The sequence below is a fragment of the Rhinolophus sinicus genome, chromosome 12 (genome assembly GCF_057876585.1).
Source record: "Rhinolophus sinicus isolate RSI-liver-muscle chromosome 12, RSI-T2T, whole genome shotgun sequence".
Taxonomy (NCBI): Eukaryota; Metazoa; Chordata; class Mammalia; order Chiroptera; family Rhinolophidae; genus Rhinolophus; species Rhinolophus sinicus.
This window is the reverse complement of record NC_142512.1, coordinates 27,251,380-27,272,528: the sequence shown is the minus strand read 5'-3', so window position 1 is coordinate 27,272,528 and position 21,149 is coordinate 27,251,380. Positions and strand designations below refer to the sequence as shown.

The 21,149-nt window shown below is 36.2% G+C and overlaps 1 protein-coding gene and 1 pseudogene across 2 annotated transcripts in view; both read left to right on the top strand.

Moving 5' to 3' along the window:
* The window catches only part of USP32 (ubiquitin specific peptidase 32), a 166,341-nt gene that overhangs the window by 139,765 nt on the left and 5,427 nt on the right, over positions 1 to 21,149 (top strand). For both annotated transcript variants that reach the window (XM_019732553.3, XM_019732552.3), the window contains exons 18-30: positions 960 to 1,041; positions 1,853 to 1,927; positions 2,409 to 2,547; positions 2,799 to 2,904; positions 4,082 to 4,255; positions 4,900 to 5,074; positions 5,529 to 5,680; positions 6,584 to 6,695; positions 8,096 to 8,307; positions 9,629 to 9,813; positions 13,684 to 13,770; positions 14,909 to 15,029; positions 19,010 to 19,201. In XM_019732553.3, the coding sequence (XP_019588112.2) occupies positions 960 to 1,041; positions 1,853 to 1,927; positions 2,409 to 2,547; positions 2,799 to 2,904; positions 4,082 to 4,255; positions 4,900 to 5,074; positions 5,529 to 5,680; positions 6,584 to 6,695; positions 8,096 to 8,307; positions 9,629 to 9,813; positions 13,684 to 13,770; positions 14,909 to 15,029; positions 19,010 to 19,201 (1,812 nt within the window). The remainder of the gene's footprint in view (positions 1 to 959; positions 1,042 to 1,852; positions 1,928 to 2,408; positions 2,548 to 2,798; positions 2,905 to 4,081; positions 4,256 to 4,899; positions 5,075 to 5,528; positions 5,681 to 6,583; positions 6,696 to 8,095; positions 8,308 to 9,628; positions 9,814 to 13,683; positions 13,771 to 14,908; positions 15,030 to 19,009; positions 19,202 to 21,149) is intronic.
* LOC148756493 (cytochrome c oxidase subunit 6C pseudogene) lies at positions 19,758 to 20,176 on the top strand (annotated as a pseudogene).

Sequence of the window (21,149 nt, the reverse complement as noted above, 5' to 3'; positions counted from 1 at the left end):
TACCATCTTACGATGATTATTGTTGTAAAGTAATGGTAAATATCTTTTTTTTAAACTAGAGTTTATTTTGGATTTGTTTTAAGGTAACTATACACATGTTTTAAAAAATTCAAACAACACTGAAGTATATAATTAACATTTCCTTCCTATTCTCTGACCCTTGTCTTCCATTCTCCTCGTAGGCAGTGCTGTTAATTGCTTAATATGCAGTGTGTTTTCAGAATATACTCTGATATTGGATCATAAATAGTTTTAACCAGTTCTCTATTCCCTAGTTCAGTCTTTTGTACATCCTCCTTTGGTCACCATTGAGAGGCAGTATAGTATAAGTTAAAAGCACAGCTCCTGGAGCCACACTGCCAGGGATTAAATCCTGGCCCTACCACTTGGTAGTTGTATAACCACGGCAAACCACATAACTCTCTCTATCTCGGTTTTCTAATGAATAAATGAGCAAATTTAATTCTTACGACTCCTTAAGGGAGTCATTAGAATGAAATGAATTAATTGTGTGAGCACTTGAGACAGGGTGAGCCTAAGCAAAAATGTGTAATTTTATTGTATGATATTTGGTTTTACATTTTCAGTTCCTAGTAAGTGATCAAGTTCCATCTTGATCACAAGCACATTTACTGAATTTCATACTAGATACTAAAGAAATTTTCTTTCCTGTAGGCTCTTCAGAAAATCTAAATCTCAATGAATTTTGGTTTGATGAGTCTTCTTCTTGTCTCTCCAAAATTCTATAGAACTTTGTTTTATAGACATTAAGTACATGTTTATGAAGTATACATTGTTTTTCCCTCATTTTACCACCTAAATTATAAGTATTTCTGTACAAGTATAGTATGCCTAATATCCGTAATGTGGCTTATGTAACTAGAAGGACATCTTTATTTCCATATTTGTTTCAAATTTAGTAATCAAATTAACAAAAACATTTCTTCCTCCATACGCAGAATTACCTTACTCTTCTGGATGATGAGGATCACAGATTGGAATATTTGAAAATCCAGGATGAGCAGCACCTGGTAATTGAAGGTATAAGTGAAAGCATGCATCTGCATTAAATTTTTAGGGGAAGAATTTAAAGATTTAGTTAGTCACTAATAATCCACTTAATAATTTTCCAACTATTATTTGATCATTTTATTCTTAATAGTAAAGAAAACCCATTAAGCCTTACATAATCCTACATATTTAGATTGCTTTAATAGAAAAACATTGCTGGGCAGGTGTGGAAACGGTGGGTAGAAACAAGTTAATTCAGTTATAAGTTTACAAAGCTCCTTAAAAATTTCAAGCTGCCTTTATGAGTTTGAGAAAGGAGACTAATTTTTTTTTGAGGTTAGTGGCATAGGGTTTCATTAGTCATCAACACTGGTCACTCACCAACAGAGCTTATTTGTATAGTCATTCACACATAGACTTACACACATGTAAAGGGCATGCACATGTCATTGAAAACTTAAAGTGTGTTTTTACCCGTCAAGATTTCATGGAAACATTGCTAGCTACCTTTATGTTAAAATGAATAGATTACTCTCACAGTTTAAGAAAAAATTGTAATAGTTCTAATGTATTAACTTTAAGAGCTTTAATTACTTGTATAGATGATTGAGTATAATTTTACTTCAAATAGATAATTGGAGGAATAGCTTACTAATTAATTCTAACCAAGTGATTATAATATTTCAAATATAGTCGGAATGGTTTCAGAGTCAGTTACTAAAACTAACTTGATTTTTTTAATTTTTGTTTCTGGTTTAGAAATAACTTTTTTTATTTAACAGAAGGAATGGAGTGGGTGTGGTTTCAAAGGAAATTAACACTTTCCTATCTGTCTTTCCAGTTCGAAACAAAGATATGAGTTGGCCTGAGGAAATGTCCTTTATAGCAAACAGTAGTAAAATAGACAGACACAAGGGTAAGTGTCCAGTGTATTATTTTTAAAGAGATTATTTTAAAATTATTCTTTATTTTTCCTTCTCTCAGCTATGGAAATGTTAACAACTTTTGGCTTTCTAGTCCAAAAATGGTTAAGACCCTCTCTTATTTTTCTTTTTCCTGAAGCATCAAATTTCTTTCTAACCTTGCATTGAAATACTTTATATATTTTTTAAAGACATAATCCTAGGAGGGAATTGTTAGAATTCTAAAAACACTCATAGCAATTAAAGAGAGTCATTGCTGCTTCTAGATTAAAAATAAGCCTGGAGTATCCTAATTGCCATTGACACTCCGTGTAAAACCTCCTCTGCTTTAGCATTGCAAGACCAGATAGAGAAATATTAGTTCCATTTAGCTGATTAAAAGCGTTATAAAAACATTGCATCAAATATAAGTAACTGTTTGGTCTGTGGCATCTTACTACAGGTAGGCTTTGATTCTCATATTGTTTGTTCCAGTTCCCACGGAAAAGGGAGCCACAGGTCTGAGTAACCTGGGAAACACATGCTTCATGAACTCAAGCATCCAGTGTGTTAGTAACACACAGCCGCTGACACGGTATTTTATCTCAGGGAGACATCTTTATGAACTCAACAGGTAATCTTTCTTGAGTCCTTGGCCTTTTTATAACTTTGATGTGAACCCAATATGACCTAAATCTCCTATGTCATTACCATGGAGGACAGAAGTCTGATTTGCTATATTTCGTATGAAATAAGGACCAAGGGATACTTTTTTTGTTTTAAAAAGATATTCTGATGTGAGAAAACAGATGCTAGGCATTTCTGTGCCCACGTGGTTGTGATTTATGAGAATCTTTAGCAACGAATTTTCTCTCAAACTTCTAGGACAAATCCCATTGGTATGAAGGGGCACATGGCTAAATGCTATGGGGATTTAGTACAGGAACTTTGGAGCGGAACTCAGAAGAATGTCGCCCCATTAAAGCTTCGGGTAAGCAGGTTAAAATAATATAAAAGTATGTAAGTCCTTAGCAGTTATTTGAGTAATTATTTTTCTCTACATGTTTTTTATGTTTAACTTTTTAGTTTTGGTTTAACTAATGTTTTGGTTCCTTCACTGGGCATAAACTGGATGTCAAATACTTTTACTTGTTCAAGTATATGCAAAATACTGTTGTAGATATAGTAAGTGGGTAGGGATAGATCAAAGGCACAGTCTAAATTTGGTATAGCATTTATTTTACTAATCAAATATCATCTATATATATAGTAAACCTTTCTCAGCTAGTCCATCACTATTAGCAGTGATAGACCTCTATCTGCAAGATAGATCTCTGAGTCTAATGATACTCAATACATTTTTAATATTACTATGGTAAGTTCTAGCTGTAGAATTTTAAAAAGTATCAGACAGAAAGAATGTAATTAATGGATAAAATTTTATATTAGTATCATATGTAGTGAATTTTAGTGAAGTTAGGATTTTTTTTAGTCTTTATTTAAAAACAAGGCAAAATCTTTTTAGGTTAAAAATTAATAATCATAATTATAATAGTTTTTAAAAAATTTGACTACTTACCAGACACTATTCAATTCACTTTATGTGTATTAACTCATTTAATCTTCTGTATTTTCCTCTAATGTCAAGTGATGATATCCCTATCTTATGGCTTAGGAAACTAAGGCTCAGAACAGTTAAATAGCTTGCCTAAAGTTGCAAGCTGGCTAGTAAGTCCTCATAGTTAAATACGAGGCTGTTCTGCCTCTAATAATAAAAGTTAGGATACAAGAAGATAAGAAAAGTTAATTGTAAAAGGAAACATTATAATAGGAACTTTTTTAATGTGAGCAAATGCTATTTTAGTATTTCTGTCTCATCTGTCTTAAATAACATCTGTGTACCTAAAGAACTGTTTGCTTGTATGATACTGAACTGGGACATGATATGGGCCAAAATATTTTCTTCTTCTTTTTTTTTAATTTTTGGTCACTTGAGGTTAAGATCAGAAAGCTTTCATGACTTTCCAAAATATATTTGCTGAAATAGAGACAAACTAAATACTATACTATTTACCTTCTTATAATGCCTCTGATTGAATTACGTGGCATGTTCGTTCCAAAGTTTATGGGATAGCAAATAATGAATTCGATTCCTCTTATATTTATAGTGGACCATAGCAAAATATGCTCCCAGGTTTAATGGGTTCCAGCAACAAGACTCCCAAGAACTTCTGGCTTTTCTCTTGGACGGTCTTCATGAAGATCTCAACCGAGTCCATGAGAAGCCATATGTAGAACTGAAGGACAGTGATGGCCGACCAGACTGGGAAGTAGCTGCAGAGGTTTGTCAGTTCTGAGTTTCTGATGTAAGCAATAGATACAATGTTCAGGTCACAAATGTGCATTGCACAACTTAAATTTAGTGATCAGAATTTTACTGTGAAAATAAAGGAATCTGTATTTCTCTGCTTAATTTTTGTGTAGCTATGCCAAAACAAAGCATCCTTAATGAAAATAGAAAAATGTTACCTTTTCACATTGTAAACTTTTGGGAGAAGATGTAGGGATGATTCATTAGAACTTCAAGAGTCCCTATAATTGCTAAAGTAATGTGCATAGTCACCGGTAGGCATATTTTATTTGCTCTTAAATGGACAAAAAATTTTAATAGTCATCATTGTTACCATGGTAAGAAAAAAGAAAAAAGATTTTCCAGCTGAATTTAATATTTTATAGGTTGAGCAGAAAAAGTTACGTTCTGTTGAATAATTGGTTTTCTCTACTATCTCAGTAGGTAATACATTTTAAATTACACATCTGGATTGTAAATTGGTAGGCAGAAAGCTTTCATATTTTAAGTGTTAAGCATTATATTCTTGACATTTAAATTCAATATACTTAACCAGTTCTTTAAATTTGTGTAGAAATACCTCTCTTGAATTTTGAAAAAAAAAATTTTTTTTCTTCTAATCTTTTTCATTGATAGGCCTGGGACAACCATCTGAGAAGGAATAGATCAATTGTTGTGGATTTGTTTCATGGACAGCTAAGATCCCAAGTCAAATGCAAGACATGTGGTCATATAAGTGTCCGATTTGACCCATTCAATTTTTTGTCTTTGCCACTACCAATGGATAGTTATATGCACTTAGAAATAACAGGTGGGACACAAAATTCAAGAAAATTATTTAATTTCATTGTATTTTACCTTTTCAGTCGGGCTGAATTTGTAGGTATGGTCGTTTGTTTATAATGTGTTCTTGTAAAAACTGGTAGTCTGCATTTAAAATGTAGCAATCTAACTTCAGGCATGGTTTGAGGTTTGAAAGATTTGGAGCATGAATCCATTTTTGTGCCTATTGATTCCTCTGTTAGTTTCAAACATGCCAGAAACTCTCTTTAAAATCATGCAAAGCCACTCACACTTCTATATCAGATAAACATTAAAAAATAATAATTCCACTCAGTATTATCTCTTACGTACTATCTAGATGGAAATGTTTGCTATTTCCAAGTCATACACACACACACACACACACACACACACACACACACAGTGGAAAGCTTTCAGTGAAGTCTGCATTTTACTGATAAAAGATCTTTTCTGTTTCCTAGTTATTAAGTTGGATGGTACTACCCCTGTACGTTATGGACTAAGACTGAATATGGATGAAAAGTACACAGGTTTAAAAAATCAGCTGAGTGATCTCTGTGGACTTAAATCAGAACAAATCCTTCTCGCAGAAGTACATGGCTCCAACATAAAGGTAATATTAACTATTCTTTCTAGGAAACCCTTGATTCCATCCTTCATAGAGCACAGTTTTCTAAATGAATTATGATGTTAAATGACCAAGAAAGATAATTAAAACACAACAACAACCGAACAAAAAAAATGTCAAGTTTTCCATCCCAGAAACTTAAAAGGGTTGTCTGCCAGAATAAAGGAGTAATAATGATTATGGTATTTTTAGAAAAAGGGAATTGTGTAAGCCCAAGGATACCTATATGGAGTGGTCTAGCTCTGTCACTACATATAGAACTGCTGTTGCTGCATTTAGCAGCTCTTCTGTATTACCACTGTCACTAGAATTCTTCCTAGGTTAAAGTATTTTATGTATTTATGAATGTGTTCTTTTAGCATTTATTTATAAACATATACAGGGCCTTTCAGCACATTAGGAAGTTAGAGAATAAAAACAAATTAACACAAATCACTTTTTTCTGTATACCAGTTGGAGAAACAAGCTATTTAATAAATATATTGCCTACCCTAAATTGAATTTCTATCATTGGTATTATTTATATTCATCTTTGGGGTTTCTGATCAAACTCCCCTCGTTAAGATTTTTTTCATATGTAACACAAGGGTAGGATCTCTCTGAGGGTTTTGGGTTTAGATGCCTGAAGTGAAGGACAAAACTTAAGAAACCAATTATACACAGCATACTTCCTTCCTATGGTAAGGGATAACCGTTTTGTCAGTGAGATTAGTTTTCAGTTAGTTTATCGAGATTTTTATCCTTTAGTTGTTTGATAAAGAATACTCAGCCATCTTGTTTGTTTAGTGATGAAAGCATCTAAGACATTTGCTTCAAATATATCAGAGAATTCATTTCCCATTTTATCTGAAATATTTCCCTCTTCTCATCTTGCCTCTTTTTCTGTAGAATTTCCCTCAGGACAGCCAAAAAGTACGACTCTCAGTGAGTGGATTTTTGTGTGCATTTGAAATTCCCATTCCTGGATCTCCAGTTTCAGCTTCTAGTCCAATACAGACAGGTAAAGTCAAACTGTAGCTCCTTCTTGTGATTTCAGCTTTAAATACTGGTCTAAAGATTGTCATCCTTTTAATATTTATTTGGGTTAAGGATATTAAAGCAAAAGAATTTTGGAAGCTGAAGGAAACCTTGGTGATGATTTTGCTCAAGTCCCTCATTTCATAGATGAGGAACCTGAAATTCAGAGAATCTAAGTGACTAAGTTATTAGCTAAAACTACCGCTGAAATTTAGATCTCTTTTTACTCTTTTATTTAATACTAACGTGGCAGCAGATAGTATGAGAGGAATATATTATCAGAAAACAAAACAAAAAGTATGACTAAAAAAGAATATTGCATGTGATTTAATATAGTCATTGAGTCTTTTGGCTGTTTAATGTGGCTTGTCTGTTCTTTTTTATACTCCTGATAATTAGATTCATTCCCTATTATAAAGAGCTTTGAAGGGAATGAGACTCCTCTAATTGGCACTTAATAGAAAGTACTGGTGGTGAGTTGGTGGATGATTTAATACTGCTTTTTTGTTTAGATCATCACTGTCCAGTAGAACTCTGCAGTGATAGAAATTTTCTATAATCTTTACCATCCAGTACAGTATCCACTACTAACATGGACTGTTGAGCACTTGAAATGTTGCTAGTGAGATTGAGGAAATGTATTTTAAATTTATTTTCATGTTAATTTAAAAAGCAACATCTTTTCATCAGTTGTAACAAATGCACCCCTCTGGTGGGGTTTGTTGTTAATGGGGGAGGTTATGCATGTGTGGGGGCAGGGGTATATGGGAAATCTCTGTACTTTCCCTCTTTATTTTGCTGTGAATCTAAAACTGCTCTAAAAAATGAAGTCTTTTGGGAAAGGATGTAGGGATAATTATTCATTAGAACTTCAAGAGTCCTTATAATTGCTAAAGTAATGTATACAGTGACCAATAGGCACTTTTTATTTGCGCTTTTTTTTTTTTAAAAAAAAAAAAAGAAACAATCGAAAAAGAAAAGCAACATCTGGCTGGAGACTACTGTATTGGACTACTGTACCATAAAACATTTTTAGAGGAATGGAAAAATGAGTTTTTAAAGGACAGGAAAAAGAAAACTAGTGGTAGAACTGTTTGTGTGCCACAGCATGGTGCTGATAAAGGTTTTTACAAAAATTCTATTTCAGTTTTCTAACAGTTACTCTTGCTTTGTCATTTAGTCTTAAGTGTGAATTATAGAAGTAAAATCTGAAATTAAAATCTTCCAGTCAATCTAGAATTATTATTTGAACGATAATTTCTCTCTGTCCTTTGTTAAAAGAGACTATACTATCACTGGTCTGGGTCGCCATGGTATTTGAGAAAAGAGCAAAGATGGAGGTTCCACAAGCTTGTGATGCTGTGCTTTTCTTTGAATTTGTAGATTTCTCCTCATCCCCATCTACAAATGGAATGTTGACCCTAGCCACCAATGGGGACCTGCCCCGACCAATATTCATTCCCAATGGAATGCCAAACACTGTTGTGCCATGTGGAACTGAGAAGAACTTCACAAATGGAATATTGAATGGTCATATGCCATCTCTTCCTGACAACCCCTTTACAGGCTACATCATTGCAGTCCACAGAAAAATGGTTAGTTTAATGTTAGGCAAGTTACTGCTGGTCTTGTCAGTGTTGTTTGTGAAACATAGCCATTTTCTGTCTTTGCAACATCTTCGTTGCAGGCACTTCCTTTTTTTTAGAGGGTGGGGGCATGCACTTACAATGTGTTATGTGTGCTATTGTAAGTGATCAAAGCCAGGATTTAGTTTTCACACATGTGAAAATGGACCTATGTGTGAAATGGACATTCCTCACTCCTATACTAAGCAGCAGCAAGATAGCTGGTACATCTGAATACTATTTACTTTACAAAGTTTGTGTCTCCTATATGTTCCTGTAGGCATGTGCATGCCCTATACGTGTGGATGCCTTTGGAGGTTTCCTTTGTTTGTTTGTTTGTCTGTCTGTTTGTTTTTGGGGGAGAAACAAAAATGTTCTTGGGAAGAGAAGTTGTTTCCTAGGACTGCTTTGACATTACCACAAAGTCGGTGGCTTAAAACAACAGAAATGTATTCTTTCACAGTAGTGGAAACCAGAAGTCCGAAATTAAGACCTCAGCAGGACTGTGCTCCATCCAAAGGCTACTACATAAAGACCAACGTAAAGAATTAAATGTCCAAGTGCTCAGCAGCTTTTTTGAGTGATCCTAACCTCCCACCAACCTATTACACTAAATTTATGTTTTATTAGGCAACCATTTCTAAGCTAATTCTATACATTATCTCTATATTAAGGAATGTCATAAAAATCTCCTTAACACACTCAAAGCAAATATTTTTAAAGTTTACCTTACTTTTAATTTATTAATATCATGTATTTAAAAAATAAAAAAGACAAAGTCACTCAGCTGCTTTTAGGAAGGTGGATAAGTTGTTACAAAATTAAATGACTGGTTTCACAAGTCTCCAAAAGTTTGGAAATTGCTACTGTAACAACAGTTATGAACAGCTTATTCTTCGAAAATTACATTTTGAGTGAGTTTTAGTTTATTGGCATACTTTCCAGAGAAAAGGTTTGAATTGCTTAAAAGCCTTGAGCTATGAAACTATTACTAGTTCTGACATATAATTCAGTGTAAGAAATGTTAATCAGAGAAAACTAGTTTGAAAATATTAAATGCTAAAATCCAAGTTTGATAGACAGCAACTCTGAAATTGGCAATACCCCAACCTTTCAATGACTCCACTTTAACAATTCTCTTCATATTAACAAAGATAGTTCTATACATAGAGTGGTAGTGACCCATTTGAAAATGGTAGTGATGCCTCATATTGGCAGCTATAGAAGAACGAAAGGGAGGAATCAGAGGCCTATCTTCTCAGCTCTCTCTTCTCTCGTTTGTACTTTATAGATGAGGACAGAACTGTACTTCCTGTCATCTCAGAAGAATCGCCCCAGCCTCTTTGGAATGCCACTGATTGTTCCATGTACTGTGAATACCCGGAAGAAAGACCTGTATGATGCGGTTTGGATTCAAGTATCTCGATTAGCCAGCCCACTCCCACCTCAGGAAGCCAGTAACCATGCTCAGGACTGGTAAGTTCAGGGGATTAGCCTCAACCTATGGTTTCTAAACTCCAGATGAAGAATTTGTATGAATTCTGTGTGATTTATAAGACCTATTCCTGTAAGGTTAATCATTCCTTGAAGAACCATCCAGAGAGCATATAATTCAACCATTTGGTTTTATATTTTGAGTAGGAGAAACTATACACCTTCCTTTTTCACCTAAACATTCTAGTATTTAATAATCCTTTCATTCACAAATCTCTTGCCTTAATCCCTCCTGCTAATGTTTTAAATGCTTTAGGGGAATATCCTGGACTTCCTTTTTTGCAAAAGTGAGTATGAATTCACCAGGAAATTTGTTATCATCTCAGCCCTCTGAAATTCAGAATGGGAGCAATAGTGTGCACATCTATACATGAACTCTGAAAAAGTCTCATGCCGTGACAAAAGATTTGGTTGGATTATTTCCGTACCATGTCATTTTAGCATGGAATCATTTCGGAAGGATAGTTAAAGAAAATTAACATCGTCTGTTTTCTTTTCATTTCTCCTACCACTGTTCTGTTGGATTACTAAATGTATTTACCTCTAACAGTCATTGGGACTGTGATGCCTTCTTTATATGTCAGTTGAATTGCAGATCATTTTCTTGCTATCATGGTACAAGTGAGAGTTCTGCTTCTGTGTGAACTGAATAAAGAATTTCTTTTTGCTGATAGATTATTTGTTCTGGCATGGAATCTATTGATGGTTAGGATAAGGCTTAAGTTAAATAAATCTTAAAGGGAAACTTCAAGTAATAAATAAGCAATTTAGTTGATGAGTGTTGTAAAAATGAAAATAGGGCAAGGTTAAATTTACAGTGGAGGTCTGATTGAACTAAAGGGCTTCTAGATGAGGACTTTTTCCAGGGCTTGCTAATGAATTGGATATGGAATATGAGGGAAAGAGGAATCCAAGCTAGGTTTTCAGTCTGAGCAATGGTTTGTGAATGGTGGTACCATTTAATGAAATGAGGAAGACTGGCGAAGAAGCAGGTTTTGGCAAGAGATGACAGGAAGCAAATTAAATTCAAGATGTGTGTTATATTTTCAAATGGGAAATAGACTTACATGTCCTTTGCTGGAAATATAAATATAGGTGTCATCGACAAATAGTTGGTATTTAAAGCCTTGAGACCAGATGTTACCATTTAGAAAGTACAAGTTAGAGAAGATGCGCAAGGTCTAATTCCTGATGCATTCCAACATTTAGGGGTTGAAAAGAAGGGGAAGAGGCAACAAAGGAGATTGAGAAGGAGCAGTCAGTAAGAAGAAAACCAAGAGGGAGTGGTGTCCCAGAAGTTAAGTGAAGGAAGTGTTTAAAGGGGAGACCAATCAGTTTTAAATGCTACAGAGGGATTGAGTAAGAAGAGGACTAGGAATTGACCACTGGATTTGATAAAATGGCAGTCTTTGGTAACCTTTGCAAAAACTTCTTTTAGTGGAGTGGTATAGATGAAGGCATGGAGGTGGGAATAAGTTAAAAGAGAAAATGGTCCTGCAGACATTAAAACGACAAGAGCTTATCTTTTAGCAGTAATACACTGAAGTATTTATGGATGATTTACATGATAAAATGCCTCTGATGTCCTTCAGAAGAATCTAGGGTCATAACGGCCAAGAAGTGGAAACAATCCAAATGTCCATCAACAGATGAATAGGTAAACAAAATGTAGTATACACATACAATGAAGTATTACTCAGCCATAAAAAGGAATGAAGTTCTGATACATACTACAATATGGATGAACCTTGAAAACATTATGCTAAGTGAAATAAGCCAGACACAAAAGGATAAATATTGTATGATTCCACTTTTATGAGGTTTCTCGAATTCATAGACAGAAAGTAGATTAGAGGTTAATAGGGTCTGGGGGAGTGGGGGCTTAATGGGTAAGAGTTTCTGTTTGGGAAGGTGAAGAAGTTCTGGAGATGGATGGTGGTGATGGTTGCACAACATTGTGAAAGTACTTAATGCCACTGAATTGTGTACTTCAAAGTGGTTACGTGGTAAATTTTAGGTATATTTTACCACAAAAATGAAATATAAAAATCTCGTAGGACTAAATAAAGGTATAGATGAAGAGTGACCAAGAGTTGATGATTATTGTAATTGGGTGATGAATGATGGGAGTTCACTGTACAATTCTCTACATTTGTGAAAATTTCTATCAGTAAAATTTGAAAATTTAGATTAAATGAACAAATTCCTGGAATTGAGGTTCCATATAAAAGATGATTATTCTAAGGGACAGTAAGTAAGGAAGAAAGTGAGGCTTTGAGGGGCTGATTGAAGGTTTCTAATGAGTCAAAGAATTGTGAGAGTAGTGATAGTTGAGTAGGTAAGTAATCCAAAAAAATAGGAAATGATTGAGCAAAGTAGGATATTTGTAACTGAGATTTTTAGAGATGGGAACGTCATTTCATGGTGTCCTTACCTTCAGCAGCCATATAATAGCCACTACCAAATAACCAGGTCTAGAATATAACTATTGGCGGGGGTAGATCATATGCTATAGAGGAAGTTATTGTTGGAAGAGAGAAGGCCTAGGTGTTGTTGGATAGTTACATTGATGTTGAAGCCACTAAGAGTAATAACACTAGAAGTTATGAAGAGGAAAACAGTGAACTGGGTGCTAGAATCCTTAGTGAATAAAGAAGAGATGCACCTACCAAGGACGACTTGCAGATGGTATAATTCAATAGCACATGATACAAAGAAACCAGGATTTTTGTAGAAAGAGAAGGAAGGAAAAACAATCTAGAAGTGGCAAAGAGGAGTCAGGAGGGGAGACTCATATCACCTCCAGGTTCTGGGATGTATGAAAAGAAACAGTCAGCACTTGAGGCTGTAGGGGAAGCAGAGTCCTCAGGAAAGCCAGGCTTCAGTTAGAGCAAAAAGGTAAAGAAAATATTCAGAACAGAGGTGCTGCACAGTTCTCTGCCAGAGCGCTACCAGGTCGTTTTGTCCCTTTATCTTTCTTTTGATTCTTCATTTACCACTGATCTAATTGGGACATAATACTGGACAGCATTGGCTGTCAGTAATCATTCACTCGACTGAGTTCTGCAGAAAAAGGGCAAGTCTTGTGACAGATACCGTACACACTTTTGCCCTTACCCAGTCCTTATCATGGTTTCCTTATCTTCAGCAGCCGTGAAGATAAGCCACTATCAATTGCCAAATGAGGAATGAAGTATACTGCTCTTATGTTATATACCTTGCATTGTTTCTTATTGGAGCAAGGATGAATAATTTTTTTTTCAAGATGGAGAACTCACAAGGTTACCTAGCAGTTAAAAGACATTACTCTAAAAATGTTTTGTAGCTTACGGCTTTGAGTAGTTAAGGCAAAGGAAAAGAAAGGGATACCTAGCATATACAACATCAGGGATGCTGATTAAAAACAACTTCTAAATACAGTTTAGTCAACTCCTCTAAAAACCTTTCAGCTTTCTGTGGTGTGTCAATGTGCTTGTCATGGAAAGGTCTAATTATTTTAGTTTAATGTGAATTAAATCTTCTAATAGAATTATGGCTGAAGGATAATTGGTGTTTGGTTTCATGATTAGCTTATCGTATAAAATTTGCGTGGACCACATGGACGCTGTTAGAGACATCTGGCACTCTAGTATGTCTACCCTTCTAGATGCAGGGATGCAGCATGGGAGTTCTGAGTGTGACTGGTCCAGGGCTGCAGCTGATGGGTTAGCATAAGCAGCATAGAGCTGTCAGCGTGAGCACACTGTTGTGACAGATGCCCCTTCCTAGGGTTACTTCATGAGAAGATGAAAAGGAGTTGAGACCTCAAATCACAAATGTTTCTTACACTCTTTGATTTCTGTTCTGTTTCAGTGATGACAGTATGGGTTATCAATATCCATTCACTCTACGAGTTGTGCAGAAAGATGGGAACTCCTGTGCTTGGTGCCCATGGTATAGGTAAAGTGACCTTCTGCAAAAGAAAAATTTTAGTAGAATTGCAGCTCCAGATTATTATACTTTATTATTAATCTTTTTCATAAGATTTCCAGGTCTTAGACATCATAGTGAATAATGAGACGCTATCTTGGAAATTGTTCTTTCATGTCTTCCTTGTGAGGTCAATAGCTAAGTTTTACTTGAATCATAGCTGGTTTTGTAAACTCTACAATCTCATCAAATTCATAGTTTATGATCAACATTTATTATTCTATACCTTCTGCTTCTTAATTATAAATCAGTTTAGCAATTCTGAGCCCAGTAGAACATAGTCTACCTACTAGACCTTGTAGGAAATCTGTTTTGGTTTTTAGAAGAGTTATTTTGGAGATTGGGCATTACTACTTAAGCTTGGAAAATGCCTGAGTACTGAAGTCAGCCTTCAGAGAACTGTAATAGACTTAGCAAACTGAGTTTAAAATAGGCGTTGGAACCGTGGCTTTGTTGTGGTCCCTTCCCTACCCCACAAATGTTTATGTACATTTATTTAACGTGCCATTTTACAAATGAAGAAATAGGCATTGCTATACCAGATAAATTGTCCTCAGAGCATTAAATAACTGAATTTAGATTTTTTTCAAGATATGTTATCTCAAATACCCAATTCCCATATTATTTATTTGCCATATAGCTCACATACAGAGGATTCCAGAAAAATGTATACATGTTTTAAGAAAGGAAAAAACTGTTTTAAAATTATGCTGATGGTAGCCACTTTGAGCACCTCTTGCAGTTGCAGAAGTCAAACGAGACTTGTATTCATCTTTTGTCATCGATATATATTGAGTATTACAATTTTAATAGTTTTTTTCCTTTCTTAAAATGTGTATACATTTTGGGGGCATCCTCTGTATTTATGTGAATTAACAAATGGTTATCAAGTGCTTTGAAAAACCAGACTTGAGAAGTGATAAGCATGATTCCTGAAATACTAATAATTATTAATACATATTCGTGCATTTATCAGTCTGAAGTTAGAATTAGAAGCCCATGATAAATTGTGAAGCCCAAGAAGGAATGTAGAGAAGTAGAAAGGGAGAAATATTTCTAATAAAATTTCCTTCCTAATTATTCATTCCTCATGTATTTCCCCCTTTAGATTTTGCAGAGGCTGTAAAATTGATTGTGGGGATGACAGAGCTTCCATCGGAAATGCCTATATTGCTGTGGATTGGGACCCCACAGCACTTCACCTCCGCTATCAGACATCACAGGAAAGGGTAAGTACTCAGGGCCACCGTAAGATGGTGGTTTTTATATGGAAAATTTTCCCCAGTTTAACTGTATCATGCCTTTGATGTTGTAGACAATTTAAATACAAGCAGGAAAACATTCATTGCATTCCTTATGGCACTTACTTAGGCTGACTTGATGACATGGATGTGTCAGTTTTCCCTCTTCTAGAGATAATTGTATTGGGACATTGAATTTTAAAAATACTACTAATAAGTAAATCTTGTGACAAAACTCTTAGGTGTAATTAAGAAGTTATATTCTCTGGCCATGACATACCAATCAGTAAGTATCCCACTGCCTGTTTATTAATTACTACTGAAGCTGCGGCATTTGGTAAGCACAGTAACTGAGCTCAGGGGCTATAGTTGCTACCTTTAATGGGCATAGCGAGTAGAAGATTAGCAAAAGGATTGAATGTTTCAAGACTGGGCACCTAAGGGGACATCTCACTGGCTAGTCTTCACACTTGGCCTTCCTCCACTGCCACTCTCTGGGCAGAGCAATTTTTAAATTTTGAAAATGTTACTTCAAAAAGAATACTAACTTCACACCTGAAAATGTTTGCCAAATGCTGTTTGAAGGGTAGATTGACTAGATAGCTTGTGAGTAGAAATAAGAAGAATCTGATGGACAAGTAAAAGCAATAGAATCAAAGGGGTTTTTGAGTCCCGTGAAGAATTGTAGTGGCTTTTGCATTTGTGTAGCTCTTGGTGGAAACTCCCTTCACTGTTTCTTAGAGTGTTCTCATTAGATAAGTCAGCAATGATAATTGACTTCTTGTCTGTTTGTGCTGTTGAGGAGTGGGGAAACCACCAAATCCAGATCTAGTTCGCTATTTGGATTCCTAAAAGTGCCCCCACACACCCCGAGGTTCCTGGTAGCGCTCACTAGCGAAGGATGAGTGTAATTTGTGGATACTTGCCAAATGAAAGCTCTTTGGCTAGCGGAAGCTAGAGAGAAGTTGATCTAGCAGGTCATGCTCACTGTAGCAAGGTAATTCAGTAACCTCAACCATGCTTTATTTGAAGAAGGAAAGTTTGAGCAATTAATGAAACATTCCTAAATCTTTGCACAAATTCTGACAGGACATTATTGTGACAAGACACTTCTGTCAAAAATAAAAAATCATTTGGCTCTGTAAATCTTTCCCTTTTAACAAGCCCAGTGCGTAATCTGAAAAGCTCTGGAGGACATCCTGCTTCTAGGAAGAAAGGTCTATGTGACCTGTTAAGTCTCACCCCACTTCTACTTTCAGTGATGCTATTAGGACATCATGGAAATCAAGTCGCAATTGAGGTATCCTGCCTTGCTGGGGAGTGAGGCCACATGACTAATTTCTTCCTGTTTACTTTCTCTTCCTACATGTGGTTTCTGCATGTGCTTGGAGAATCACGTAGACAAAATTGAGATTGAAAATTGAGATTATTGCTCATATATATATATATATATATATATATTATTCCAGTGATTTCCTTTCTAGAAATTTGTCTGAGGGAAATACTCTGTAATTTGCTGGGGAAAAAAACTTCATCATAGCATTTTTTTAGAATAGTAAAAAATTAGAAACGACTTGTATTTGTCCCATGTTAGAGGAATGGTTAAATAAAGCATGGTCTAGTAATTGGATAAAATATTATACAGTCACTGAAAATGATGATTTAGGAGTTTTTATTAACAGATATGGCAAGATACTTATGATAGCGTGTTGTTTCTTTTTTCTTAAGGCAAGATAAAAAATTGCATATACTGAAAATTCTCTTCAATAAAAGAAAATACTATTTAGGAAAAGGACAGAAGAAAATCTGCCAATATTTTGATACCGTTTGCCTTTATGTTAAGAATATTAAAGGTTCCCTGCCTTTTTACATTTTCCTCTGCTTTCCAAAATTTCTATGTGAATGTTTTATTTGGTAAGCAAGGAAAAAAAAAAGAGAGGCAGTTGTTCTTGTTCTTTCAATTTTTCCCGTTTGGACCTTTCGTTCCTCAATAGAAAATTAAACTAGGTAACTTATTAGAACTTCCTTTTTGTAATAGTCTTATAATGTATGAAAGCTGTTACTTCATTCCTTATCTTTTGTGTTAAGGATGAGCTTTCAAGCAGTTTAGAAAAAAGAAAGAGAGTGCCAATAAACAATTCAGACTATTTGAATAATAGTAGAGGATCTGGGAATGACTCCCAAGAGGTCAATGGAATCTTTGTCACTTAGGAAAATTATTGTGTAAGTCCTCAAATATGTTTTTCCATCAGCCTTCCTCCCTGTCCTCATGTAGCTCTATGGCCTGTGCATTCCATAGAAAATATAGACAGTAAAAATCAACATTCCTTATCAGCTTACTGTAATTTGCATCCTTGGTAGAGGTAATAGAGGTAATGTTTAACTAGCTGTGAGAGAAGAGGCACTACTGTATTTGATACATGTCTTTTCCTGTTCTGATTGCAACAACCATGATACAGCATTTTGTTTTGTTTTTCAATTTTTTTGAAGCATGTTGGTTCTTCCCTTTGAAGCCAATCTCTAAAAATGATGACAGTATCAGAAAGGAAGTCAGTGACGCAAGGTCAAGCCAGATCTCCGTTTCTGAAAGAGAATTTTCCTCTACGTTCCCCTTTTTAAATGAGTTATTTCTAAATGAATGGTGATACAATGCTAAAACCTTTCATTGTATGAGCAACCTTTACCTTGATAGTTTATAGAAGTATTTGACAGCCTGTGACTCTGCCATCCTCTCGTGTAGGGAAAATGTTCCCCGAAAGCCTGTTCTAAACTGAACGTTGTGAGATGTGTTAGTTGGTAATATAGGCAGCCCAGTATTCCCATTGTAAAGGGAAACAGGACGGAAATTGCCTCAGACGAGGAGAACCAATTCACCTTTGGAAGGGATGAGTAATAACGGGGGCGATGGACGTGTATGTGACCTTTGCCAGAAAGAGGCATTCATTGTTGGACTTGTAGTCTGGGCTCCACCCTGGGATGAAAAGATCCTTGTGTGAAGTCTCTGATAGTCCTGACAGTCATGCCTCCTCACACACCATGGCTCTCGATTGCTTATTAAGTGACAGCCAAGAATCCAAGAGGGAAACATTCTTCCTTTTCTGTTGCATTGTAGGCCTCTCCTCCTGATCCACACCTCCAACACACATTAACCTTATACACCCACCCCCCTTTGCTCTCTCTCCTTTCTTATACTTACCTTCTTCTTGATTAGCATGCTGGTTAACAGGACCACAGAGGTTTAGGTAGGTATTAGGGGCCTTCTCTACAAAATCAAGCTCCTTTGAGCCTGCTGTTTCTTTCATTGAAGGCTCAGGTAAAAAGGCCCCATCAGGCAGGAGACAGATAATGATACACGTGGTATTCTGATAACTGTGTTATATGGTGTCAATATGCAAATAAGTTGTATCCTATAGGTTTTAATGCTCTGGTGTGTTGTCTTCTCATGGTGAGCTTTTCTGTACCTTTCTTACTTAATTCATATCTAGCATATGTGTTCCAGTGACATTATTTCTCCTCGCCTCTGTAAAGCCTGCAGCATACTAATAATGTTCTGTCTTTCTGGTTGAAAAATAAATGACCTAATAACAACATCTATGGCTTGAGGGCCAGCTCACATGTAAGCTGTTTCATGATTTCAGAATTTCAAAATAAATAGTCAATTCCTTGTTGTTTTTGTTTTTGTCATTTTGAAGCATTTAGAAATGTTTTAGGAAGAGCTATGGTCATATAAATAGAAATTTGATCTAGGATGTTATTAATGTGATATTTGTAAATAAACGTACAGACGCTGTATTTGCTCAAAGACTCTGGTTTGGGTTGTATTTTCTTTTTTTTTCATGTAGAATAAAACGAGGGTGGTGAGTCACCTAGAGGATGAGGTATAGCCAGATGACCATTTTAAACTCCCTCCCTGCCTGCCTCCCTCCCACACCTTCCCCCATTCTTCCCGTTCCCTCCTCCACTTGCAGGTTGTAGATGAGCACGAGAGTGTGGAACAGAGTCGGCGAGCTCAAGCTGAGCCCATCAACCTGGACAGCTGTCTCCGCGCTTTCACCAGTGAGGAGGAGCTAGGGGAAAACGAGATGTACTACTGCTCCAAGTGTAAGACCCACTGTTTGGCTACCAAGAAGCTGGATCTCTGGAGGCTGCCACCCATCCTGGTATGTGACATCCTACCTCTGAGAGGGCCAAAGTCTGGCTTTAAGGAAACGAGCCATGAACAAATAGGAGTGTTTGTTATTTTTGAGAATAAAATCTTCCCTGTAGCTGAGCTTAAAACACATTTGCTGTGCAAGGGTTTTTATGTTGCACACAGAGATTACTTGTTCTGTAGATATTTGCTAGTTCCTATTCCAAAAGAACATAGAGCCTACAAGGAGAGAGAAGTCATACAGACCAGTAACTGCAGTTCAGTGCAGTATGTGAGAAGTGTCACAAGTGGTACAACCTGGTGAATTTGAACTTCAGAAGAAAAGCACTTTTGGCTCTCAGGAGAGAGGAAGCTTTAGACTACCCTTAGTGGGCTACAGAAGAGCAACAGAGCCTGGAGCCTCCATTTCCACTGTGCTTGGTCACATGGCCACGGCACACTGCTGAGTTAAGTGTGCGCACAAGCACACAACTGCACTGGGGCTTTGATGGTCTTTCAGATTTGATGTACTCCTGCCTTCTCTCTTCATGGATTAGGAGACACTCCTGTTGCTTGTCAAGAGAGTTTGAAATGACAAATCTTACTATTCATTTAAGAAAGCTTTTTCGGGAACCTCTGGTGCATGTGGGGTCTGTGACTCTCATATATGCGGGGTTCCCATACATAGGAGAACGTAACTCCCATGCCTTCCAGTGCTTTCACAAAACCTCAGATGCATGGCTTTCTGGCCAAGCTTCTGCGATTTCATATTGTTGGAGTGATCATTGTAACCCTAGGGGTACAGCTTTCTAAAAAGTTGCTGTGGCTGAACCAAAAGAGAAAGTATATGCAGGTTTCTACAGAAATTATGATTCATAATCTTATGAAAGACTTTGAGGAGATGAGGAAGGCTGGTATCTTTCAAAGCACAAAGTGATTTCGAAATGTAAAGAATTTCTTTGAATTGAGTTCCATGGCAGTTTATCACTATGTTCCTGAACGGTGAAACATGAATATTTGGGCTAAGAAATACTTTCTCTTCATAAATAAACAATAAACAAATACTGTGGACAGTAAAAAAGAGGGAAAGAAAGCTTTTTTCTTAAGAGTGGAAGTATCATAACAAGTATAACTGTAAGGCACTGGTATATTTTAACCAGACTTTGTATGTATTTCTTTATTTGTGTCCTTTTCCTACTGCCCTGTAAGACTGTGAATGTAGGTTTCTCTTCTCTTAGACCAGGACAAGTTCCCAGGGAAGATACACAAGAAATTAATAACATTGGTTAGCTAGCTCAAGGGATAAGAACTGAGGGAAAGGAAGAAGAGGGCAGGCTTGGGGACAAGCAGGTAGGAAGAGGGAAAGTTGTTTGTTTGGTTACTTGAGGTATAATTAACACTGAATTAAATGCAATGATTTTAGATATCTAGTTTGATGTGTTTTGACAATTATATATATATTCTTATAACCATCACATAAGACATATCTGAAAGGCATTTATAAAAATTATGATTTGAGCTCTTTAAAGAATAATGATGAGTAAATGTTATGTTGGGAGCCTGGTGGGCTTCTATTAGATCCACACAGCAGCCTGCCCCTTAGGAAGGGATTCTCTTTATAGAAACAGTAAATTGTTAAGCATTTAGAGTAGAGGTAGCCAGCAAAGATCTGTGCCTGCACTAGAGAGCATAACAACACGGTATAAGAGTAGAGGAATTCATTGCTCTGCAAAGAAGAAGAGAAGCCAAAAAGAAGGGAGATTCTTAGGCTCTTCAGGACTCCCTGGTAGTGAAACTCCCGGGTGGCCACCAGAGGAGATGGTAAGAAAGGAGAGACCCCCCTATCAGAGATTCAATAAGGTCCATCTATAAAAAACTCCTCCATTTTTCTTCAAAACATTCAGTATAGTCTCCTGAGTGCATTTGTGAATGAGTCTTCTATGCTACTGGACATAGGTAGAGGTCAGCGTGGATCACAC